Source organism: Tasmannia lanceolata, unplaced genomic scaffold (genome assembly GCF_043159265.1).
Source record: "Tasmannia lanceolata isolate RefF3 unplaced genomic scaffold, GAP_Taslan_0.1 ptg000015l, whole genome shotgun sequence".
NCBI lineage: Eukaryota > Viridiplantae > Streptophyta > Magnoliopsida > Canellales > Winteraceae > Tasmannia > Tasmannia lanceolata.
This window is the reverse complement of record NW_027518692.1, coordinates 15628551-15655062: the sequence shown is the minus strand read 5'-3', so window position 1 is coordinate 15655062 and position 26512 is coordinate 15628551. Positions and strand designations below refer to the sequence as shown.

At 39.5% G+C, this 26512-nt stretch overlaps 1 protein-coding gene across 2 annotated transcripts; it reads left to right on the top strand.

The window, feature by feature from the left end:
* Positions 1 to 1382: 1382 nt before the first annotated feature.
* Positions 1383 to 26179, top strand: LOC143893043 (polyadenylate-binding protein RBP47B'-like). Of its 2 annotated transcripts, none has more exons than XM_077397992.1 (8): positions 1383 to 1657; positions 12063 to 12546; positions 15248 to 15324; positions 15409 to 15539; positions 15809 to 15905; positions 22740 to 22901; positions 23154 to 23279; positions 25654 to 25734. In XM_077397992.1, the coding sequence occupies exons 1-7, from the start codon at positions 1511 to 1513 to the stop codon at positions 23229 to 23231; spliced, it is 1176 nt and encodes a 391-aa protein (XP_077254107.1). In that variant the 5' UTR covers positions 1383 to 1510; the 3' UTR covers positions 23232 to 23279; positions 25654 to 25734. The 2 variants fall into 2 exon arrangements, with proteins under 2 accessions (XP_077254107.1, XP_077254106.1); XM_077397991.1 differs by lacking the exon at positions 23154 to 23279 and adding an exon at positions 25853 to 26179 and having other exon boundaries at positions 1387 to 1657; positions 25654 to 25754.
* The last annotated feature ends 333 nt before the right edge of the window (positions 26180 to 26512 follow it).

The following is a 26512-nucleotide window of genomic DNA, read 5'->3' as shown; positions in this document are numbered from 1 at the left end:
AATGTGGGCCCCCACTGTATTTTAAGCTAGTGTGTAGAGAACTCTCTACACATATGTGTAGGAACCGTTTTCTCATATATATATATATATATATATATATATATATATCAATCTATTTTTTTTTTAAACAAGGAGTGGCATTTTCCAAGCACCTATCCATTTTCTCTAAATCCCTAATTCCCAACAGCTAAAACTATTGATTTTTTTTTAATGGGGTGGGGTCACTCCACATGAATATGTTTCGTTGTTTTTCTCATTATGAAAATGGAGAATGCGAAGCGTTGAAGGGGTCCTTTCTTTTGGAAGGACACAAGCAAGCACATACGGATTCATTTTCCCAGAAAACATGATTTTCTCCAAGAGGTTGAGAGAGACCGAAAGATCGAGATAGAGAGGAGAGGGAGAGAGACTGAGGCCATGTTTGTCTTGGATTTTGAGAACTAATTGAGTGCCAAACCGATTATGGAGATTGAGATTGAGAGAGTGGAGAGAGAGACAAAGTGATGCTTTACGGAGAGAGATTTTCAAATGCAAATAATTAGAGAAACGTTATGAGATGAGAAAATGGAGAGGGAGTGCTTTGATATTTCTTCCAACAAGAAAATCATTGCGTGCCGATCGCATAATCAAGGACTTATTTGAATGAATCGCAAGAGGGGGGGATGGGTTCTTCTGATAGAAGACCACACATGCCCTTTGGCCTTCATGGCCTTTCACCATAGCCTTTCATCATGGCTTTTCTCATTCCTTTCACATCCCTTTACTCCATTAATCTAACGGTCACATAACGGCTCATTCGGTTACACAAAGGCACAACGATATTGGAGATTGAGAGTGAGAGAGAAAAGCATATCACAATCTAATAGTCAATATCGGCAATTCGCCTAAGCCCATGGTTGTGAGAGAACCAGAGAAACGAGTTTTGGAAAAAAAACCCTAAAATTAGGCAATTTTGAAAAAAAAGACTGCCTTTAAGGAGAAAACCGTAAATATTAGACAGTTTTGAGAAAGGTTGGATTTGGAAGGAAGGTTAGAACCCCTAAACATTGGTGATTTGGGAGAAAAATCGGCCATTCTAGAAAGGAAAAATTCCATATTTAGAGGGAAAAGGGTAAGAAAATTACAACCACGGGGCGTGGTTTTGTCCTCTTCCGAAAGGGCGCCCTTCAGTTTAGACCTCAACTATTTTCAAAATTAGAGATTTATATCAAAAAATCAATCAAAAGAAATATAACTCAAATAGCCAAAATTTAACCTCTACCAATCCAAGGGTTAGGATTACGTGTTCCTTTTTATCGATTTATCCGCCTAATTGTTCTCCCCACTATCGATAGGCTTCTTCTCCACTCCTTGTGGGCACCACATGTTGAATGGTTTGATCATTACTCAGGTGGTCCCCACCATCATGCCTCTTCCAAAACTTGGACCTCTTACGCTCGTTATTTAAGCAAAGAAACGGGTCGAGACTCACAAACAGAAATAGCAGAAAGAAAGAGAGATTGGAGAGAGGATGATGAGTGGGCAGGGGCAATGGGTTTCATCTCAACCCTACCATCAACCCACGTCTGCAGAAGAAATTAGAACACTTTGGATCGGAGATTTGCAGTACTGGGTCGATGAGAGTTATCTCCACACCTGTTTTGCTCACACTGGAGAGGTCCTTCTCTCTCTCTCTCTCTCTCACTCTCTCTCTCTGGCTCCATCTTTTTCTAGGGTTTCTTTCTATGTTTTAGTTTCTTGTTTTTTTTTTTTTAACCTTTTCGTTTATTAGTTTGTAACTCGAATTTTGAGGGGTTAGGGTCGAGATTTCCCATCAGCCTCTTGACCCACTTCGAGGGAAGGGTCGTCATCCTTTGTGCGAGACACACTTTTGGGAATAAATTTCTTCACTCTTTTTATTCATTGCAATCTCTTTAGATACAAATAGGTAACTCACAATTCACTCCTATAATTACTCAACTATTTATATCATAACTAATTAAGATAATTTCAAAAGACTCCTAAACATAAAGGACTCCTATCTAATACTAACATATCTTTATTTTGATAAATTCAAAGACTCCTATTCAAAAGCATGAAATCCACGTATCATCAATTTATTCTAGCCCATGTGGGACCTATTAAGTCACGTAACATTCACCCTCACTTGAAATCAACCTTGTCCTCAAGGTTTGAGATTGCAGACTAGTTTGTGAAAAATCTGCATTTGTTGAAAGTCTTTTTCCGGCTCCATCCTTTTCTTCTCTTTGTCTTGTGGTATGTCGTCATCAATGGTTGAGAGAACACCATTTTCAAACTGATATTATTGCGGCGATCATCAAAGCTCCTTCGTTGTGATTTTCTGGAATGATTTGGATGTTGACGCACGGATGACTGTGGGCAAGAATTTTTTCGATGGCGGTAGATAGTTTGAGAGGAACGATAGACTCTTCAGCGACGAACTGTTTTTGGTGGCTTTTTCGCCTTTTTTCTATCTGATATTTTCCTTTCTTCTTTTCTTCTCTTTTTCTGTTTTGTCGTTTCCTTTTCATTGTGCAAGCCTTTTCGATCGTTGTGCCAATTTTGTTCAAGCCTTGCACAAACCGACGATGTCATTCCATCATTTCCAAAACAAATGCTTTGATCTTTTGAAGATTTTCACGCATCGAATCCAAAATCTCTAAAGACTTAGCCCTGGCGTAGGATCCACCGCTCTGATGCCAATTGTATGATCCCGAATTGGTTTGCAACGTGATTGATCTTCTTGGAGGGAAGATTAGCCTCTTGACCCACTTCGAGGGAAGGGTCGTCGTCCTTTGTGCAAGACACACTTTTGGTTATAAATTTCTTTGTGCTTTTTATTCATTGCAATCTCCTTAAATACAAATAGGTAACTCCCGATTCACTCCAATAATTACTCTACTATTCATATCATAACTAATTTAGATAATTTCAAAAGACTCGTAAGCATAAAGGACTCCGACCTAATACTAACTTATCTTTATTTTGATAAGTTCAAAGACACTTACTCAAAAGCATGAAATCCAGGTATCATCAATTTATTCTAGCCCATGTGGGACTCATTCAGTCACGTAACATTCATCCCCCCTTGAAATCAACCTTGTCCTCAAGGTTGGAGATTGCATACCAGTTTGTGAAAAATCCACATTTTTCGAAAGTTTTTTTTCTGGTTCCCTCCTTTTCTTCTTCTCTTTGTCTTGTGGTATGTCTTCATCAATGGTTGAGAGAACTCCATTTTCAAACTGATATCATTGCGACGATCATCAAAGCTCCTTCGTTGTGATTTTCTGGAATGATTTGGATGTTGACGCACGGATAGTTGTGGGCGAGAATTTTTTCGATGGCGGTAGACAGTTTGAGAGGAACGATAGACTCTCCGGCGACGAACTTTCTTTTGTGGCTTTTTCACCTTTTTTCTATATGATATTTTCCTTTCTTCTTTTCTCCTCTTTTTCTGTTTTGTCGTTTCCTTTTCATTGTGCAAGCCTTTTCGATCGTTGTGCCAATTTTGTTCAAGCCTTCCACAAGCCGACATGTCATTCCATCATTTCCAAAACAACTGCTTTGATCTTCTGAAGATGTCCACGCATCAATTCCAATATCTCTGAAGGCGTAGCCATGGCGTAGGATCAACCGCTCTGATGCCAATTGTTATGAACCCGAATCGGTTTGCAAGTGATTGATCTTCTTGGAGGGAAGATCAGCCTCTTGACCCACTTCGAGGGAAGGGTCCTCCTCCTTTGTGCAAGACACACTTTTGGGAATAAATTTCTTCATGCTTTTTATTCATTGCAATCTCCTTAAATACAAATAGGTAACTCACGATTCACTCCTATAGTTACTCAACTATTCATATCATAACTAATATAGATAATTTCAAAAGACTTCTAAACATAAAGGACATAAAAAAAAAGATATGTTAGTGTCAGCTAGGAGTCCTTAATGTTTAGAAGTCTAACATATCTTTATTTTGATAAGTTCAAAGACTCCTCAGTGGAAGAAAACCCGAGAGAAAAAAAAGGAAAGGGAAGAGAAAAAGAAGGGCGATCATCTCTGGCAATCATCTCCGTTGCTGTTGTTGCCCCCCTTTCCTAGAGGGCTCAAGCCCTTCTTGCTCCTCTTCAGGTGACCGTCCTAGCTATCCGAGGTGTTCACGAAGAATGGGGGTAAGGGATTACTTCGGAAAACGACGGGTAAGTCCTCCGGATATTGTTTTATCTGGGAAAGAATATAGCTAATGGAACATATAGCTGTGGCTATCGAATAGAAAGTCTCAAAGACATTTACAAAGACATAAGAGAGACTGGTTATACGATATTTGAAGCTCTGCATTGGCTGGAGATTGATAGGGAATGTTGCAGGAGGAACCTGATCCTGTTGGGTAATGGAAGGAGGTTACTATGCCCTCGAACGAGGCCGAGAAGCCCTCTTGAGTATGAGTCATCATCCCCCCGAATGAGGAGGAGAAGTCCCCGTGAATATGAGCTATTTACAGAAAGCAGAGGAGAGAGGTCACCATATCTTCTTCCGATCCGCAGGCGGCAAGCAGGTAATTGGATTGAAAATCACCAAGACAATTGGACCTGTTCATCCTGTGAGTATTACAACTTTGGATCGCGTACTAGATGCCGCATGTGCTCTAAACACAGAGAAAAGGATATGGAAAAGGGAGAGAGAGACAGAACCAAGAATGGATAAGGGAGAGACTTTTATCCCACTTGGCTTGGAAACCTTGGGGAAATATCCAGAAATAGAGGTGGATGGCAAAGTAGTGGAAGACCTGGGAAAGGAGCTCAAAAAGTGCCTGATTGGGTGCATGAAAACTGATTCATGGGACCTAGAAGAGACTTGACAATGGGCTATTAAAGAATGGTACGTACCATTACTACCGAAACCACTTGCCATTAATAACCAGGAGGTGTTATTTAGATTTGATTCGGAACAACAAGCATTGCGAATCCTACGAAAAGGGGGTGAAACCCTGGGACCTAATTTATCCTCCTTGTCCTCCTGGAACCTAGCGACACATACTGGAGCTAAAACAGTATGCCTCAAATTCTATGATATCTCTCTCCATGCTTGGTCATTATCAGCTGTCGAAGCTCTGTGGAAGCTTTTTGGGCATGTGACCAAGGTGCAACTATCAAGCAACAATGACTATTGTGTGGCCTTTGCCTCCGTAAAAGTCCTAACAGAGCACTGGAAATTGATACCGCCTTTTGTATGATTAAAAGTGGATAACAAACTGTTCCTAGTGCAAGTGAAATGTATGCCAGAGGTGGAGTGAGGAAATATCCATCTCAATCATTTGGCCAACTGGGAAATAAGATCACTAGCCTTCTTCCTCCGGCACCGGAGGAAGGCTTAGCTCTGAGGGAGGAAAATTCTGGCAGACAAGAACCGTTGGTCCAAATTTCAAATTTCCACCTACCCTCTGGTGGCAAAGACCTCTCTAGCTGGTTCTCTTAGGCCAATGATAGAGACTACCAAGCAGATAGCATTAAATGCCTTATCCCCTGTAGATCCTGAGCAGATAGCATTAAATGCCATATCCCCTATAGATCCTGAGCAGGAGTTCCCACTCCATGGTGGTCTAAATCGGTCTTTGACTAATCGACAGTCAAACACTGCCTCCAATCATAAGGGAGGTAAGGATCAGAGGCTAGGAATAACCTAAAAAAAGGTGAGATCTGGTTTTAAAAAGACCTTGTGTAGTCGAAACCCCAGAAGTTCTGTAGAAAGACATCACATCTGGAAAGACGAAAAAGTACGGAAATCACAGAATTTCCGTGAAAGAAAAGTTTCGAATAAAACCAAAGCTCCGTACCCTACCAGTGAAGGTTGGAAAGTTGGATACAAGTTTCACAGAAATTGATGGAGGAGGAGTGGTCCAAACAGAAAAACCAAAAAAAGGAAACATTTTGTATCAAACATAATGAAAATGATAGATGATTATGAGCAGTCAGGGATTGCATGGCATTTAGATGATGACAAAGGAAGGAGTAAATATTACAGGGAAAAGGAAGATAAAAAAGAAATCGGGGACAACAATATGGTAGACCACAAGAGGTTCCCCATCGAGAAGCGAAATTGCAAAATAATTCAACAAATACCAACTCTCAAAACTAAGGTTGAAAGCAGTGGCCTTCGAAGACGGTCCTTTGGGATGTAGGTTCAGGCGAATCTAGACAGTGCCCTCCCACCTAATGGAATGCTTGGGAAGGAAAGTAAGGATGGCCCAGAGGCTAATCAGGCAGGACAGGACAAAGGGGAAAGGAAAAGGAGGTACCCCGTGATGAAGGATCCAAGATGACGAGATTCAATGGAAGTGGAGCTTGGAGGGAAAATTAAATCCTGCCTTGAGAGGGGGGAACGCTTATTAGAAGAAACAGGGTAGGAATCTCCTGGGGATGAGGCTTCAGAAGTGGAAAGAGGAAATTCATCGGATACGGAGGAAAGAATGTCCTCGGAGGAGTTTGATAAGATGACTAAAATGGGAGATCAATTGGAACTAGGATTTCGAGAAAATATAGAAGAAACTAAGAAAATGTTCCTAGATATGGAAAAAAGGACTCCGGACTAAAAAAGGAAAAACCTCGGGTAGAGGTAGAAGGGAACTTAAGGCTCTCAATTATCAAGTGCTGGATACCCGAAGTCTGATATCAGTAGAGCAAATTGGCCTTTCTGCTTGTTGATTTTTGGAACGTTTACAGGAAGACTCTCTTCAGCGGAAGGATTTGTAGGCCTTCCAATCCAAGGGAAGCCCCGGTGCTGGTTTTTTTTTTGCTTGGTGTTTTTGAAAACTGTAGAGGAAAATGTAAAGATGTTTGTTTAATTCCAGGTGTTAAGGTTTTCTTTCCATCAAGGAGAATGCTCCTCGGTGATTCATACTATGTATATCTAGTGGGACTACTGGTCCCCATTGTATTTTTGCTAGTATGAATATATTTGTCAACTTAAAAAAAAAAAAAAAAGATAAGTTCAAAGACTCCTATTCAAAAGCATGAAATCCACGTATCATCAATTTATTCTAGCAGACGTGGGACCCATTAAGTCACGTAACATTTTTTTTTTTTCTTATTGTTTTATTGTGTTGGTTTGAATTTGAAAGAGGCTTTTGATTTTTTTTCTTGGATTTATCTTTCCTTACTGTTTTTTTTTTGAGTTGGGTTGAATTTGGGAGATTAGGGATGCGTTTTAAATAGGTCTATCCATGATGATTTCTTTTGGGAATTGTTAGAGAGTCAAATGGAGATTACGATTTAGTGTACATGATGCCAAACATTTAAATTATGTAAAACTAGAAAAATAAAAAGGGCATATCTAGAGTTTGTGTTCTCGATTAATATAATTCTCCATCATTGAAAAAAAAACTAGAATTTTTTGTTGATTTCATTAATGACTTCAATTTGTTTACACGTGTTAGTCTCTAATATGGAATTGAGGATTTAAAAATATACTAACCATTACAAGACACAACATATAATCAATTTAATATTATAATTTAGAACTCAAATAAACAAATTAATTTACTTGTTGCGTTCAAATTACAATGCAATGTATTTTCTCATTCAATGATCTCCCGGTAATTATTGTTGTAACTGACATCTCTTCTTATTACCAATTTTTGCCATATCCATTGCCTCATAAGTTACCCATGATTGGATTTTCGTCAATATCTACCAGTTGGATTAAATCATTAAAAAAAATCTACCATTTGGACTAACCTGATTTAAGTCTCAAAACACTTTACCATTACTCTTATCTTCTCCCGAATGTCACTAAGAGATTTTTCTTGACTTCATTGTGAGAGCTAGTTTTTATTTGTCCATATTGTGCATTGTATTCTTCACATAAGGATGTGTGCCTTACCCTGGCATTGTGCTTAAAAAGTATCTCCAAAGCTATTTAATTGATGGCAAATCTTTTGATTACAGATCGTAATGGTTTCCTCCCACTAGTGAACTGTTTTTCATTATATTTTTGCCGATGTCTTCCAATATTAAATCCATGCAATGGGAAATTCAACGACGACTAATATAGATGGTGTCTTTGATCCATCAATTTTTCTTCATACAAGTTAGGCTGAGACTTCAATATGTATTACAACTCGATTATATTCGTCTTTCCAATGTCTTCAATCACCTCATCCACAAGTACGAAAGGATAGTCCACATCCTTACTTTTATTCAATTGCATTAATTGATTCATGAAAGGCCGTGCTATTATTTATCAATTTATTATTTTTCTTCATAGGGGTGTGAACTTTCGATGTCCCTGGTCGAAACTTTGCCACTCTTCAGCCTGTGTTTTTCACAGCCTGTCCCAAGCCAGAATAAAGGAGGGGGGTTGGCGTCAGGTTGGCAGCCGGTCGTAAACTTTGCCACTCTTCTATGAAATTAATCCTACAGAAAATTCGTTGGGGGTGTAACCCTCTTAGCGACGCGCTACATCGGTGCCCGGATGTAGTATTAAATGAGTAAGGGTCTTTGCACCTTCATGGGCGGGTGCAAGGGGGTGAGGAGGCTAGTCCTGGGCCGTCACTCCCTTAGTGAGTCGCCACATCGGCGCCCGGGTGTGGTGGAAAATGGGCAAGGGTTCTCGCACTCTACTGGACGTGTGCGGGGGGCGAGGAAGCTAGTCCAAGAGAGTAGGATTTGTTTAGCCAGTTGAAACATAGGTTCACTAACAGGTAAGTTGAGAGAATTAGTTGATACGCTGAGTAGAAGAAGAGTTAATATAGCTGGTCTTCAGGAGACTAAATGGGTAGGAGAAAAAGCTAGGGAAATAGAAAACACGGGTTTCATAATAGATAAGAGCCTAAGAGTTGAGGTTGTAGATGCTAAAAGGAAGGGTGATATAATTATTCTAATTAAATTAGTATTAGGTGAAGAGACGATTAATGTTATTAGTGCGTATGCCCCCCTCAAATAGGATTAAATGATTATGTCAAGAGGCAATTTTGAGACGATATGGATGAAGTAGTCCAAGGAATACCACATGGAGAGAAGTTATTTATAGGAGGAGATATAAATGGACATGTTGGAAATACTAGCGGAGGTTTTGAGAGGGTTCATGGAGGATTGGGTTTTGGCAATAAGAATGAGGCAGGAGAAGATATTTTAGGGTTTGTAGTGGCACATGATTTGATATTAACAAATACTTTTTTTAAGAAAAGAGATTCACACTTGATAACTTTAGCAGTGGCACCAACCGTAGCCAGATAGATTTTATCCTCACTAGGAGAGAGGACAGAGCTGCGTGTAAAGATTGTAAAGTCATACCCGGGGAGTGTTTAGTCACACAACATAGGCCGATGGTGTTGGATATATGCATCAAACGCTGGAGGAGAAAAGATAGAGATGTTAGACATCTGAGGACTAGGTGGTGGGATCTCAAAGGGGAAAAACTAAAGATGTTTAAGGATAGACTGTTTAAAGAAGGACCTTGGAGTCTTGACGAGGGGACTAATGTTATTTGGAATGGGATGTCTAGCTATATCAGGAAAGTGGCTAGAGAGGTACTTGGAGAATCTAGAAGAAGTGGTCCGCCGTCTAAAGACACGTGGTGGTGGAACGAGGAGGTCAAAAAGGCGATTAGGTCTAAAAGACAGTGTTATAAATGTTTGCATAAGTGTAGAAATGAGGAGAACATTGAGAAGTATAAATTGGCTAGAAAAGAAGCTAAGAAGGTAGTAAAGGAAGCTAGATGCAAGGTATATGAGGATTTGTACCACAGGTTAGGGACGAAAGAGGGTGAAAAAGATGTCTACAAGCTTGCTAAGACGAGAGAAGGAAGAGCAGGGACTTGAATCATATAAAATGCATCAAAGACGAGAATAAAAGATTGTTAGTAAAAGAAAATGAGGTTAAAGAGAGGTGGAGAAGTTACTTTGATAAGTTGTTTAATGGAGAACCTGTAGCGAATTGAGAGAACTTGATAACGCTTTTGATGATACAAATCGGAGGTTTGTTCGTAGAATCCGAACATCAGAGGTAAGAGTAGCTATGAAAAATATGAAATTAGGTAAGGCTGGGGGCCTGACGATATTCCTATTGAGACTCGGAGATGCTTTTGTGATGTGGGTTTGGTTTGGTTAACTAGATTATTTAACAATATTTTGAAGACTAAGAAGATGCCTGATGAGCGGAGGAAGAGTAATTAGTACCTATTTATAAGAATAAAGGGGATATTAAGAGTTGCTCCAATTACCAGGGAATTAAGCTAATGAGTTAGACCATGAAGCTTTGGGAGAGAGTAATTGAGCATAGACTAAGAAAAGAGACTAAGGTGTCAGAGAATCAGTTTGGCTTCATGCCCGGACAATCGACTTTCGAAGCTATCTTCTTGATTAGGCGGTTAATGGAGAGATTTAGAGAAAATAAAAAAGGACCTTCATATGGATTTTCATTGATTTGGAGAAAGCGTATGATAGGGTTCCGAGGAGTGTTATGTGGTGGGTCCTTAAAAGGAAAAAAGTGCCTACTAAATATGTTGACGTGATTAAGGATATGTACGATGGAGCAATAACTAGTGTTAGAACGACGGATGGCACGTTTAGTGAGTTTCCAATTACAATAGGACTGCATCAAGGATTAGCTCTAAGCCCTGATCTTTTTATGCTAGTTATGAATGAGCTTACGGAGGGTATTCAGGATGAGGTGCCGTGGTGTATGTTATTTGCAGATGACATAGTATTAGTCGACGAAACCAAAGTAGGAGTAAATGCTAAGTTAGAGTTATGGTGAACTACTTTGGAATCCAAAGGTTTTAGACCGAGTAGGACTAAGACAGAGAATATGGAGTGCATAGAATAAGAGCAGGTTGGTTGAAGTGGAAGCTTGCCTCAGGAGTTTTGTGCGACTGTAAAATCCCTACCAAGTTGAAGGAAAAGTTTTATAAGACAGCTGTGAGGCCAGCCATGCTTTACGGCTTAGAATGTTGGGCCACCACAAAGCAGCATGTGCATAAGATGAGTGTAGTGGAGATGTGAATGCTTAGATGGATGTGCGGCCACACTAGGTTAGATAGAATTAAAAATGGAGACATTCGTAAAAAGGTGGGGGTGGCACCAATTGAGGAGAAGATGAGAGAGCACTGCTTAAGATGGTTTGGACACATCCGACGTAGGCCTTTGGATGCTCTGGTGAGAAGAGGCGACTTGTGCCAAGTTGATGGAGTAAAAAGAGGAGGGGCAGACCGAAAACAACTTGGGTAGAAACAGTGAGGAAAGACTTGATAGCTAGGAACATAACAGAGAACATGACCTTGGATATGATAGAATGGAAGAAAATGATCCACGTAGAAGAACCCAACTAGAGCCAGGATTAGAGCGGGGTAGATTCCTTTCACCTTCTTCATGAATTTTTTTCTAAAGGATTCATTTAGCCGACCTCAACTTGTTTGGGACAAAGGCTTTGTTGAGTTGAGTTGAATTGGGTGTGAACTTTCGATGATGTAGTCCTTGTTGTGCTGTTTGTAGTGTTCCACTGTGAACTTTTTAGTAAAGGACAATTCCTGCTTGCTTACTCGGTCTTTTGTTTTTATCCGTTTAATCTTTTTGAAGTGAGGACACTGGTTGAATGATCCAAACCTTGGACATTGTAGTGTATGTTGTAGAATTAACGGTTTCGTTGTTACTAATTTTCTAAATAGAGTTATTTTCTAAGTATGATCTGATTTATACCATTCTTATTGCATATTTTTGTTGATTTATAGGATTTGGAGCTTTGTGCGATCTTCCCATTGCACTGTTTTCGAATTTTGTGTGAAATTTAAGTTCATCCCTGTGTATGTTTCATCTTTTTTTTTTGCGGGAAGGAAGAAGAAGGGGGGATCAGAAACTTCCATCTGCTCATTTTCAGATTTATCACACCTATTTTCACTGCTTTATTTATTTATTTAGTAGATGGCATCTTGTTGGTTTTTCTAGTGTGGAATTTTTCATTATGCATCTTAGGTTGCAATTTGTCATCCTAATTTCATTTGGTTTGTAGAAATGATTTTCCCATGCACATGATTGGATCTATCGTGCTAAACAAATGATTTCACCTGAATCATAGGTTCTTTCAATAAAAATTATACGTAACAAGATCACTGGCCAGCCAGAGGGTTATGGTTTTGTGGAGTTTGTTTCCCATGGAGCAGCCGAAAGGATTCTGCAGACATACAATGGAACACAGATGCCCGGAACAGAACAAACATTTAGGCTGAATTGGGCTTCTTTCGGTATTGGAGAGAGGCGTCCCGAGGCTGGACCCGAGCATTCTATTTTTGTAGGGGATTTGGCACCTGATGTTACGGATTATTTGTTACAAGAGACATTTCGAGCTCAATATCCATCAGTAAGAGGTGCCAAGGTGGTAACTGATCCTAATACAGGGCGTTCAAAGGGTTATGGGTTTGTTAAATTTTCTGATGAGATGGAAAGAAACCGTGCCATGACTGAAATGAATGGTGTATATTGCTCAACGAGACCCATGCGTATCAGTGCTGCCACTCCAAAGAAGACTACTGGTTTTCCTCAACAGTACCCAGCAACCAAAGGTAATCATTGCTGAAGTGGTTATGGATTCTTATTAAGGCCCTGTTCGTTTGAGATTATGACAACTGATGGTGAACCCCCGAACAGATTCTTTGGAATGATTTGAGCTCAATAATCTGTTCTGGGGTTCACCATCATAATCTTGAACGAACAGGGCCTTAACACTCATGCAGGATTGACAAGCATGCCTTTTTTTATTCTTCTTATTTTTTCATGTTTTGCTCGTCAGTCTTTATCAAGTTTCAGAAATGGGTATTATGTTTGTTTCCGCGATAAACACAGCGGTAAACATTTTGGTTGCAAGCTGGATTTTCTGGCATTACTGCCCCTTTTTCGTGTGATAGATGTCTGAATGAATTGTTGTTGCACTATTGAAATTCTAGGGCTCATTTGGTGTGGTTTTTCATGAAAGCGTCAATCCAAAACAAAGATACTTAACTGAGATTTTCAAAAATTATTGAAAACATAGACTTGGAAAGCCTTGGCGCAACGGTAAGGGTGCTCCATTGTGACATGGTGGTCATGGGTTCGAGTCACGGAAACAGCCTCTCTGCAAAGCAGAGGTAAGGCTGCGTACATCTAGCCCTCCCCAGACCCCGCAATGGCGGGAGCCTCGTGCACTGGGCTGCTCCTTTTATAGACTTGGAAAGCCAGGGTTTATAACGAAGAGAATCTCTCATGGGGATAAACTGTAATTCTTGCCTCAAAAAACCTGAAAGAAACGCATGCATGCATGACGTACGCACACATACTGGTATCGGTCTATGACTCTCTAGAGCAATCTTAACCCTTCAGCAAGCAACTTGAAAACTCTAATTGAACAATAAAACAAGAGTAATTCTAGGGAAATCGGTTTTATGACCGAGTAGGAAATCGATCAAATCCGTTTTTGCCACCTATTCACAAGTGACTTATAACTCTTTCTCCGAGGTGATTTTTTTTGTACTCATGGCGCACTTTGATTGTTGGTTGTACCCATCGGTCTTACTCTCGGTTACCATATCATTTTCCATAAAACAAAGTGCCATACCATATCATTTTCCATAAAACCAAGTGCCAACATTTCCTAAACTTTTCTAATCTAAAAGGCCCCAACTAGTTTTTTTTTTTGGTAAAGATAACAGTTTATTTTATTCCCGGAAGGAAATTACACGAAGAAGGGACAAGATGTCCCTGTGTAATACAGTGAATTACAAGAGATTCTCTCCCGGAGTATTAAATACAACATTCGGAACCGATAATCCCACTCCCTCCTTCGCTAAACGATCGGCCAGAGTGTTAGCCGTACGCCTTCGATGCGTTATCAACGGACGTATGATACCCATGAGATCTCGTATCTCATCAATCTCGTTTGCAAGCCGCCAAGGGCCAGGACCTTGATTCCTCGCCCATGCAATGACGTTGGTTGAATCACCTTCCACGATGAAGGGCCCCAAATTATGATTCCTAAACCAACGAAGCCCGAATGATAATGCTCTGGCTTCCGCCTCATTCGCATCACATACACCCGTCGGTCCAGAAAATGTCATAATGGTGGTTCCATTAAAGTCATGAATTGCTCCCCCAAACTCCGCAGGTCTTGGATTTCCCATCGAGCTTACATCAAAATTGAGTTTAAGAGTGCCCTCCGGCGGTGGCAACCAAATCGGCTTGATGGCCTTTACACCCCGCTTTTCCGTCTAGTTTGGGACAAGGCTTTGTTGAGTTGAGTTCTAATCTAAAAAGCCCATGTTTCAATCCCAACTAATATGCCCATGTTTCAGTCCCAATTCTGCTAGTCACTTACCATTAAAAAAGAAAAAAACAAAAAAAAAATCTGCTATTCACTTTTCTTTCTTTCTTTCTGGATAGGGCTTCTAGACAAGTCATAAATGTACCACGCTCCAAATTTCAGCCCAACCAAAGACCTATTGACTTCGAAAATTCAAACCAGATAGATAAAATTATTATTCATGCTTTTCCATATAGAAGTAACTCAAACCCGCCTATGTCTTAAAAATCCCCATAACTCCCTACAAATAAAATAATCAAGCCCTCTAGACCAAATGAGACCCTCTATTTCCATTTTCTTCTTGAGGTATGCCGCTGCATCATCCTTAATCGACCTATTTTTTTTATTAAGGAGGTTAACTTGAGACCAATTAACCTTTCTGGCTTTCTCATGAGATTCAAAACATTTGCTGAGAACCAAAAACGTTATAGTATGATTGACCGTTAAAAAAAACCCTATATAAATGATTACAGACATATATTTTATGTCTAGTTGGCCACACTTGCGCATTATTTTGACTAATTGGAGTTGATTCAGAAATGTTATGTCAATCCATCTTGTTTGCATTGTCTTCTTCTGGCACACCATGACCAAAAATCAGGTTTGTATATTTTAAGACAGTGTCTGAGTGATTAATTTAGACAGGGTCCCTCCCAATCAAACTTTGTACTTACTGTGACAGAGAGAGTCCTTCCAATCAAACTTTTTACTTACTGAGGGAGCTCTTACATCAGTCTTGACAATCCAACAAAGGTTCTAATGAACTTGTTGACGGTGAGATTTTGAATTTTTTTATCTTAATCTCATGTGAAAATTACATGCACAACAAGATAGCCATGCCAGTGCAAAATTCTCGTGTCTTGAGCAGTCCTTTGATACTTGGTTCTGAACAAAGTTGTAATGGCATTCACTTTTTATGCTTTCATTGGCAGCTGTATATCCTATGCCAACTTACAGCGCGCCAACAGTGCAGGCATTTCCTGCGGACAATGATATCACTAACACAACAGTAAGCCCACACACGATTCCTTAAGCCATATTACACATTGCTTATCTTAAAGTGCTCTTACTATTCCTTTTCATTCTTATGCAGATATTTGTTGGTGGTTTGGACCCTAATGTCTCGGACGATGAACTGAGGCAGATTTTTGCGCAGTTTGGGGAGCTTGTTTATGTTAAGATACCCCTTGGTAAAGGATGTGGTTTTGTGCAGTTTGGCACTAGGTATGTTCAAAATCTAATGATCCCTCTGTTTCACTTCAATAATGCATCTATTTCTATTTTTTAATGAGGTAATATGGCTGTTTAGTTAGCATCTCCATTTGGTTGTGATTATTTCGATTTACATATTCCCGTTCATGGGTTAGTCATTTGTCTAACATATTACTTTATTTGAAATTTAGTTAAATAGTTATAATTTTTTTTCCTTCCAGTCTGTTGACGTCAAACAAGTTCTTATATTATTTAGTGATATCTCTGTTCTTGCTGTATAGGGCATCTGCTGAAGAAGCAATACAAAGGTTGCATGGAACTATGATTGGTCAACAGACAGTCCGCCTTTCATGGGGTAGAAGCCCGTCAGCTAAGCAGGTGCAATTCATTACTTATACTTCTGATGTTTGCTGAATGCTACTGTGTGAGATAATACATGTTCATCTGGCTCTCCGATTTTTTCTGCGTCCTTGTTTTGGGTCTTGGTCCAAAGTATGTGAATCTGAAATGATAAAGAAAGTCCACATGATTACAGATTAAAGAACAGGAACAAGATAACAGCTGTTTTGTTCTGAAGCTGTGGCAGGGTCGCAGAGGTAGATTCTAAAACGTACAAAAAGTTTCTTTAGGGGTTGAAGCGCTTGGAATCACGTGGTTCCTGAATGGGATTGACAGATTAAGTAGAATTTTCCTATGGCTATACTTCTGGACCTTCTGGTACCACCTAAAGTTCACTGGTGTGTTATAAATTGTTAATGGAGAACATTGTGGAGTACATGTGCAAACTCTTTCTTCCTATTAATGCAAAAAAAAAGAAAAGAAAATGTTAACTAACCAACTTCTCCAAAAGCTTAAGCTGTTGGAGAAAGGCGTTATTTATCTTTTATACTTTAACACTCCCCCGCACGTGTGGCCCACTTGGCAAACACGTGGCACATGTGGTCCCACTTTAGGCTGACCATCGCATGTGGATTTTTGCTATCCGGGAGGTTTGAACTCGAGACCTTTGGCTCTGATACCATGTTAACTAACCAACTTCTCCAAAAGGCTTAAGCTTTTGGAGACGTTGGTTAGTTAACAGAAAAGAAAAAAAATATTCTTTTGAGAAATCTTCTGAGTATGTGGAAAGTGAAAAGCTTAGTTGAAAGGATGATCACTCAAGGACTGAGACTTCCATTGCTTGCAGCAAATCCCACCAATTTGGAGTTTGGAATGGTGTCAAGCTCTAGACGGCATATGCAGGTCCATTGGTTGTTGAGGGTGATTAGCATAAGCAGATTTGGTGGGCAAGTGGTGATGGTCTTAGTCCTTAAACTTGTGGATGTTTTGGAGCTTGGAGGAGGCAAGTGTCCTTAGATGGCTGATTGATTGATTTATTCATGTTTTTGTTGGGAAGCAAATGAGATCTGGATCCCCTTTTTGAAGAATATTCAACAAGGCCGTCTTTGTGTATTTGGAGTTTCGACCCACCTTAGCTTTCACTTCTGCATTATGTAGTTTTGACCGTTTTTTTTAATTGCATTTCTTAATTTATTAAAAGGAGAGGTGCTGCGGCGGAAGTGGTAGGGGGATATTGGCTTTGTTTCTTCTGTGGTCTGTTCTTACAATTATATTGAAATGAAGCAAAACTATTTAGAATATTCACCTCCTTGTCAGCCAAGTAGATTTATGGATTTGTTACTTTGCTGGTTCGATTAAACCTAGGAAAGAATTGAGATTTAAGGACCACAGAGGTGTTTTTTTTAAACTGTAGAGGGATGGACATTCTAAAATATTGTTGCCCCCTTGGCATATGGGATTCTTAAGTTTAAAAGCTGGTTTTTCCCGTGGGATAATTTCAAGGATTTAATCAGCACTTTCTGTGGCCATACGAGACATTCTTATAGCTATCTAATGGGGTTAAGATGGATTGTTGTATTACTCTGGAGGTTTGGATCATTCTTTTGAGATTTTTCACTCTTTGTTGATGAGGTTCCTTCATTACATCTCACATTATAGATAAGTGAATTCTATCAAAAAGCTAGCAAATTAGTCTCCATGTGGTTTCAGATCGCCTTGGCTTTCAGAGCTTCATTTTCATTTTGCTCACATTCCTATAGTAGACTACCTTTTCACTTCCCTCAATATGTGCTTAAAGAAGATGTGTATCTTAGCAAATTTCTATTTTTTTAATGGCTCCTGGACTTTTATTTAGTACTATCAGACATTGTTTTAAATTTCTGCCGAAATCTGAAATTTCGGCCTTTTCTTATCAAATTTCTATTTTTTTGAATGGCTCCTGGACTTCTATTTTAGTACTATCAGACATTGTTTTAAATGTCGGCCGAAATCTGAAATTTCGGATCAAAATCTGAAATTTTGGATTTTGGTTGGGTCTGAAATCTGAAAATTTCGGTTTTCAGTTTGGATTTCAGCCGAAATTTGGTCATTTTGAGGCCGAAATGACCAAAATTTGGAAAAAATAAATAAAATCGGTTTCAGCCCTACCGAAAGTCTGAAACCGAAATTTAAATCCATGCGATCGGTTTTGGTCAACCTCCACTGCTAACCTGAAACATTGCTAGAAAAAAAGAAAAAAAAAACCAATGCATGGTAAGAAAGCCCAGAGCCTTGGTTTCAGTAGAACTTTAAATCTTTAATACTTGTGGTCTTCAGAATGTATTATTGAGAGCTCTGTCTAGATTGGCGGTGCCTGGATTTCCATAAGAGTATAACTCAAAATTGAGTTTGAGGGTGCCAATTGGTGGTGCTACCTGTCTAGCTGCTGCTCTATCAATTCTTAATCATCTCCCCCCCCATATCCATATTCTTCAACATCCACTGTAGATCATGTGTCATGATGCCCAAAACTCCTCCCTTAGGAAAAGCCCATTGGATGAAAAATCTCTTTATCCTACCTTTCAAGAAAGAAAAAAAAAACTTGATCCTTCATGCTTTGATCTAAACTGGTTTTATCTGTGAATTCCTGTCGCTTGTTTCCCCCCAACCCCAGTAGGCCGTATCGTGAATGATTTTCCACAATGTACACCTCTATCACCAGATGGTCCCCTTGATGGTTCACCAACTGGATTTCCTTTTTTTCAGCTTGTTGCACTTGTCTTGTTTGCTTCTACAATTCAATAAAATGCCTCCACATGTGTAGCAATGGAGCACTGAACACCGTTGCTCAAGATAAAGGGTTGCCCCACCTGGCAAAGCAGGCCTAATAAAAGCATTTGTAGATGTTTCAGACATGTTTTGAAATCTGGTTAGTCTTTGCTTCTTCTCAGTTATAGAATTTCCTTCATTGCTAATCAAGTTAACCATTTCTCATGAGAAGAAAACATTATAGAATTGCGTATCATGTTATGTGCAATAATTACAAAGCCACAACAGCTTTATCCACACTTGCTAAAATGGCTTTGTTTTTTTTGAAAGATTAAAAATTTCATTAATATTCAAATAGCATTCGGGACCAGGAGTCCCATCCTGCAATACAACCATCCTGCAATACAAAATATTAAGATGAATTGGCGCGGGCATACCCGAAGCCAATTCAAAAGTAGCCAGAATAAATTACAAAAAAACCAACTATTCCTTTCCTCTATTATACTGCACATATTTCTTCAACTGCACATAATTCTAATCTGCACATAATCCTCTCCTCTATGCCTTTGTCTATTCCTTTCCTCCAACCTTTTGCCTGTACCGTTTTGAACTGCACATAATTCTAGTTTTCCTAATTACGTACTTCTTGAGGTTATAGGTAAACCGAAATTTCTAAAGACTGCCAATGCTTCAAGCTTCTAAAACTACTAGACTTGCAAACTGAAATTCTAAGACTCTAGATCTAACATAGAATTTCAAGAAAAATAGCACAGTTAGAGAATCTTGACTAGGAAGCCTAAGCGAAAGAACGAATCTCTCAAGTTATGGCTATGGCTATTGGAAATCGAAAACTTCTGGATAACGACCAGCAATGACATTGCTTTTAAACAATATAAATCCTAAGAGATTTTGGAGGGAATTTACTCACTACCATCCTACAACCCAAATCCTGTAGTTTCAATCAGAGCCACCAATCTAAATCAATACTGCATTACCCCCTCAGACACTTTACTGAGAGGAAGCCAATACTCATCTCTGAAACTAAATTATTTAAGCATCTTCTCCAATCTTCTATTCAATTTCTTTTTCTCTTGCCTTCTTTTCTTCCTTATTTCTTGCCTTCATTGCGAGAAATATGTTTTTCATTGCCCCCAAGTCTTCCTTATATGTAATCCCAAATACATCCCCCATCGACAACAAATCATTGAATTCTTCCAAGAACGATCCCCTACTTCTTGAATCTTCTGAGCTATCATCAACCTCTTTGCCTTACCTTTAGGGTTCATAGAAGTTTGGGTCCCCTCAGCTTGCAGATCTTCAATCCGTCCTGAGATGGCCGATGCAACAGCTACCTCAGGATTCGGGTTGGTTCAATTGTTTTCCAGGTTTCTGATAACAGTTTTTCTTTCCTCCTCCCAGAGGCGCCGACGAGTACGTCTTTCCTTTTCTAGAACAATACTGAATATGGGGAGATCAAGGAGGGGTAAGTACAATTCCTTTTCATTAGTCGATTCAGAATTAAGTTCAAGACTGTTGATGGTGGATGGGTTTTTCTTTAGCTGGGCCCAACGCTTTTTTAGCGGGCTAAGATAAGTCTCACAAAGGGTGGGCGATTCCTTCCTAGCAAGTTTTTCGTTATAGCGGAGATTTTTCTGCAGTTCAATATCTCCATCCTCATACAAAAATCCTTGGGCAAGCGGAGAATTTTCATCCTGAGCCGATTCCTTTCCTGACATAGCTGGCGAAGTGGTAGTGTCGAAACTTTGAAGGAACTTCTGAGATTCAACAACTAGTCTCTTCCTCCTATAATTTTCTTTCCTAACAATACCTTTCATTTTTTTTGTAAATACGGAAAGACCACCGCTAGTAGCTAGTACCTGTATTTCACGGTTAGTACTTCTATGGTGTAAACTTTTCTTGTACTTAGGCGCTTGTCCTTAGAATTTTTATTTTCACTATTGAATCTAGTTTTTAACTTTAGAGCCTTTTTCTCCTTTGCCGAAGTCAATATACAACTGTCAGCAACATCTTTTCGAGAGGCTTTTCCTTTCTCGCCACAAGATACTGCATTTAATGTTTTCCGTGCCGATCCACTTTCGGCTTGACCCCACTTTCCAATCACTGCAGCTTTCCTGCTCTCTGACATTCTAGGCGAGTTGGTGGCGGTAAGCTTGGGAAATTCAAAATTCAAATCGGGACCCACCAACGGTCCCTGAAAGTGTTGCAGGTATCGGGATTAGTGCTTGTCACCTTTTCTGGTGAGGCATCCATTGCAGGCAGCTGAACACCGGAAGCCTGCTCGGGGCCCTCACAAACATCCATATTATCCTTACTGCTGGATTCCCCCATAGGCGATACCACCAAACTATTAATGCTATTCTCAGAAATCTTCTTAACTCCAACAGAATAAATGCTGGACTCCACTCTTATATTAATGGATGAGGGGATAGTTTTCCACGGGGGAGTTAAGACCAATGCTGATGCGAAAGACATGCAGTGGTCGTGATTACCAAATAGCTGGGTCTGGATCACCTGGCTCAGATGTTGCCCAAGATACTCCACAGTTGACGTTGACTAGGCGTGAAGAGGGATATCATAGAATCTGATCCTAATGGTTCTAGTTCCCGTATTATAAGCCGGGGACCAAGGCTGAAGGGAAGAGAGAATTCCTCCCAAGGCGCCCCCTCCACGCCTGAGGATGGCAGTCGCTTTGGATTCTGACTCAAAAAAGAAGAGGATATCTACTGAGTTAATAGAGAAATGCTTCTGCAACTCCGGCAAGCCCCAACATCTTTTAGCCCACTCCCATACGTCTTCCAGTAACCAGGATACAGATTTCAAGCTCCCAATGAAGCAGCTCTTTAGATATTTCTTTCTTTCCTCTATCAATGTAATTGGGATCTCAAGGGCTAAGGGATCATCATGAATATCACCCTGAGAAGGTCCGACTTTAGGCCTCCAAACCATGGCTGGGGCCAATTTGGATTTGAGATAAGAACATTTTCTACAGGCGCTTCGCGTTCCAAAGTTTCTGTATTGGCATTTCAGACACATCCAGTCACTGCCACTGGAAGGCAATCGACGGTTAAATTCAGAGGCTCTTCAGCCAGGGATTCTTCTGGCCCCGAATTCCAGTCGTCTCACTCTGGTCTCCCTGTCCTCAATGCTACCCAAGGGCCCTGAATGGGATCTTAGAGGAGCCCACTGAGGCCTATTCAGGTCGTCGCCTTGCCCAAACAAACTGAGAGTCCTCCGACAACAGATATTAAGGATCCCCAATGATTCAAATACTTCCAGATCAGGATATCCTGCTTCAAGGAAATTTTGGAAGCGAACCACTGTGAGGTCAAGGTTAAAGCCGCAAGAACAAATAGGCGTATCCACCGGGAACCTGGACACAACGGCCGCCGTAGGAGGAGGCCGACGGCTTCTGAAGACGTCCCTGATAGTCATCTTCTTCTATTTTTTGTTTGGAGACTTTTTATTTTCTTCCTTCACTTCTGTACCTACATACTTAGTAATTTTGCATTTAGTCGAACGACTTCATTGTCGTGTGAATAAACCTCTCCCAAAAATTAAATCATCATATTTTAACTTAGGATAGATCATTACTCTAATTTGTATGGGTTGCTAATTCATGCAAACCGTATCATCCAAAAGATATATGAGCAAGATGTAACGTTTTTTAAAAAAAAATGTGCGGTATGTTATTTGGTTTTCAATTTACTCATACTTTTGTATTCCATATTTCCTAATTTTGAAAGCTTTAGGACAGAGATTGAACTTTAAATCTCTGTGATAGGAATTGGATTGCACTGTCTCCAAGTCGAATCTCCTCCAAGTCGAATCTCTTCTATTGTATGATAATGTTGTTGGCTACTTACTGTATGATAATATTTTATGATCATGTAAGAATTACTTGGCATTATATCTTTTGGAAGAAAAGTTATTTTTAGCACCATGATGGAATACTATCTTTGTGGCTTGGATTATCAAAATGTCTCTGCCAATAGAAAATGGTTTTCCATTTGGCCTCTTTATGAATCCCATTAATCACTTCTTTGATAAATTGAGACTTATATTTACACTGTTCCTGATACCATACTTGTGCCAACCATATTGCAGGACCAACCTGGTAGCTGGGGTCAACAAGCAGATCCTAATCAATGGAATGGTGGTTACTATGGTTATGGACAAGGCTATGATGCCTATGCTTATGGGGCTGCTCAAGATCCATCGTTGTATACATATGGTGCTTATGCCGGATATGGACAATATCCTCAACAGGCAAGAATTACATTCGTGTGTTTGGATTTTTGCCCGAACTGTAATTGAGGTGCAATCGTGGTTTTAAATTTGAGCCGAAATACCGAAATTTCGGTTGGGACCGAAACCGAAATCACCCAAACCTGAAATTTCTGCCAGAGTACCAAATTTCGGTAATTTCGGCCTAAATTTCAGAAAAAATGTTATTTTTTTTTAAGTTTGTTTTTTTAGTTTGATTTTTTACCGAATTTGGGCCGAAATTTCGGTATTTAGGCTATGTCCGAAACCGAACCGAAATTTAAATCCATGGGTGCAATTTGGGACTTTTGGCGCGTTGCAGTTTATGTATAATTTGGGTGTATGCTGCACTGCAATTTGAGTATACAACTAAACATACTCGTAAGTCATCTTTCTGCTTTGATCCTTGCACCTTTGATTTAGGAATATTTGGTACCGTTCTTGTTCAATTAATTACCACGGATTTCCACTATATGGGCCCAAGTGTTTGTAGAGGAAAACTTCATATTGTTTTATGATTTGCTGAGCTAACTTGAAGTATTGGAAAAAAATAGAGCGCTGTTTCTTTTCGAATCACTAATACTAAGATGTTATCTTCATATTCACTTTAGATGATTATCATGTTGAAACGACGAGCACATTAGCCAATAGGACATTTTATTCCTTCATCTTGATATAATACATAAAACAAAATGAAACTATAAGATCATTTTATTCCTTCATCTTGATAATACATAAAACAAAATGATTCAGGACCAAAAGGGAATAAAACTAGTTTTTGTAGCTCCGGTAACAAAAATGATGTAGGACCTTAGGGAAAAAGGGACTAGAAAGGTGATCTCGGGTCTTCTTGTGGCTAGGGTCTTGGATAAGTTCATGCAACAGAATATGTAGGAATCAGGCTCAAAATAGCATATCTATGATGTCTATTATGCAACATGTTGAAAATAGGGTTATCTGATATACAGTTTTTGTAATTTTCATAAAAAAGGGGGTTATCTATGTGGTTCGAATGCAAGTAGAACGGGTTAACAACCCAGGCCCTAGATGAATGAAAGATTGGGAAAATGAAAGTATGAATGGACTAGAAAATGAATGGGAAGAAAATGATATGAGTCGGAAAACACAAAACTAAAGATCTTAAAGGTGGAAATATGAAATGAAAGAAACATGTATGAAAAGATAGATAAAGGGGGATAGATATATGCATCACACCAACATGAGCCAAGGCATCACACATTCACACCAAGGGGTTCCTAAAGTATCACACCAAAGGAGGTCAAGGCATTACACGGTTTTTGCAAGGTTGCAAAGAAACACTTTTTCATTCATTCATCACATAAAGTCGATGGCCCTAGGCCTTGCAATGTATAGAAATTGTTCCACAAATTGTAGAAACTTGTAAACAATTTAAAACCCATATTAATCTTCGATGCTATTCAAAACCTATTGGTGCTTTTTGTGGATCTCACTTCATTTTGACTTTTTTTTTTGAAAGATGACATATTTCATTGATATTAGAACTGCAGCAGGGACCGGGAGTCCCGCACTGAATTACAAAATGTCAAATTGGTACATGCAACCCTTAACCAGGAAAATAAGACAAAAAAGCCAAAAAACCGTAACTCCTTCCTTTACAGTAAAAAAGTCACACCCACCTGGTATTCCACACTTGCTCTTACTGTCAAACCAAAAATTGTAAAGAAGAACCCAGTCTTAGCAAGAGAACTAACCTTTCATACCAGACTTAGATATGTCCCAACTTACCAGAACATCTAAACTGCACACTTCTCCAATTCGTCCAAGATATGCTGGATTAGAGAATCCGGCATTTCTATAAGAAGCTCCTCCGGAACCCGCTCCAAGCGGCTAGGGATTTTTCTATCTGCAATCCTCTCTTCCACTTGTCGGATACCAACGATTTTATTAGCTTCCCAATTTAGCCTCCTCATTTTGACTTTTAGAACAAAAGCATGGGCCTGCTGTGCTCTCTTATGACTTTGGGTGAACATGTTAAACTGATCACTATCACAAAACAATAGGGAAGGTTTGAAAAACATGACTTACTAGATATGAGTTCAAGTCCAAATCAACTCTACTCAATCAAGTCACTGAGTTTTCAAATTTCTGGTTGAAACCCTGGGCAAGCTTAAACCAGTCAGGTTTGACCTGTCTGCCTGGTGCAACATTGATCGGGCCAGGGGTTGAAATAGGAAACATAGACTTCTTTTGGTTCTTGTTATCCATCTACCCTCGCTTTTTAGGCCGCCTAAATCAGATTCATAATCTATTTGGCTTCCATCTTTAGAGCTGCCTAACACATTTTTTGTTCAGTTTGATTGACATCCCTCTATGTTTTGCCCATAAACTTGCAACATTTTACCCCGCCTCCCTTTTTTATGGCTAGTGTTGTAGTGACTGTTTTTTTATTCGAGGTTAACCCCAATTAGTTTCCCTGGACTTTTACTCTAAACTCATTAGTTCTTTGTTTAATTTGTTGGACTAAACTTGCTTTCTAGCACATTTTTAAAGGAATAAACTAATTGGATTAAGCACATGATCACCTGTCTAAGGTGGACTTTTACTATAAACTCATTAATCCCTATCATTTGATGGTTGATTGCCCCGATGCATATTGCTGGACACCTGGTGAATGATGAGTTGTTAGCATCCTTTTGCTCAATGAAAATAAATTATAGGCTAAATTGAACCTACGATTCTGTGATTACCAGATCTTCTTTTGTTTGATTTTCAGGTTGAGGGTGTTCAAGAAATGGCAGCTATGGTTCCTTCTGGTCCAACGATAGAACAAAGGGAAGAAGCTTTTGATCCTTTGGCTGTACCAGATGTGGATAAGTAAGTTCATTTTCCTTCTGCATTCTTTTACAGGATACATGTCTTTTAGTTTTATTTCCATTTATCATGGGTGTTTGAACTCTGACATTGATCGCCAGGTTAAATTCGGCTTATCTTGCTGTCCATGAAAGTGCCATGGTGGGACGGCCCTTGTGGTTGAAGGCCTCGGGGCCTTCTCAGCGAACTTAGCTTCACTCTCCTTGATTCTACTGTTATCATTCCGCATGGGGAATCTGAACAATTCCTTTTAAGTTGATCCAAACTAGGCTGCATCCTTAAAAAGGAATTGAGCCCAGGGTGAACATCTTGTATCAATTATTTTTTGGCGCTAATACCATATTTTAGCATTTTTGGGTGAGGTTTGAACTTTTGGGTAATGTAAAGAGGTACACTTTTTCTTCTAAGCATGAGTTTTTATTCTACTATCATATGTTTTAACCATCCAGAAATAGTTATATGTATTTATACCATTGCTATTGTATTGGACCTTTTGGCAATTTCTACTAGAAATGCAGAAGTTATACTGTGTGTTTTTCACATGTGATCATTTCCCTGTTACCATTCGGCATTTAAACCATGGGAAATTGATATGTACACCGCCACATTGCCCACTTTATTGTAACTCTTCCATTGGCTCTTACAGGCTAATGAAAGGGGTCCTTGAAGTTGAATGGTTTTGATTATAGATAATGAAAGGGGCCCACTTATATATGCACACTCATGAGTCATGACTTGATAACTAGACTCCTTTATATAGT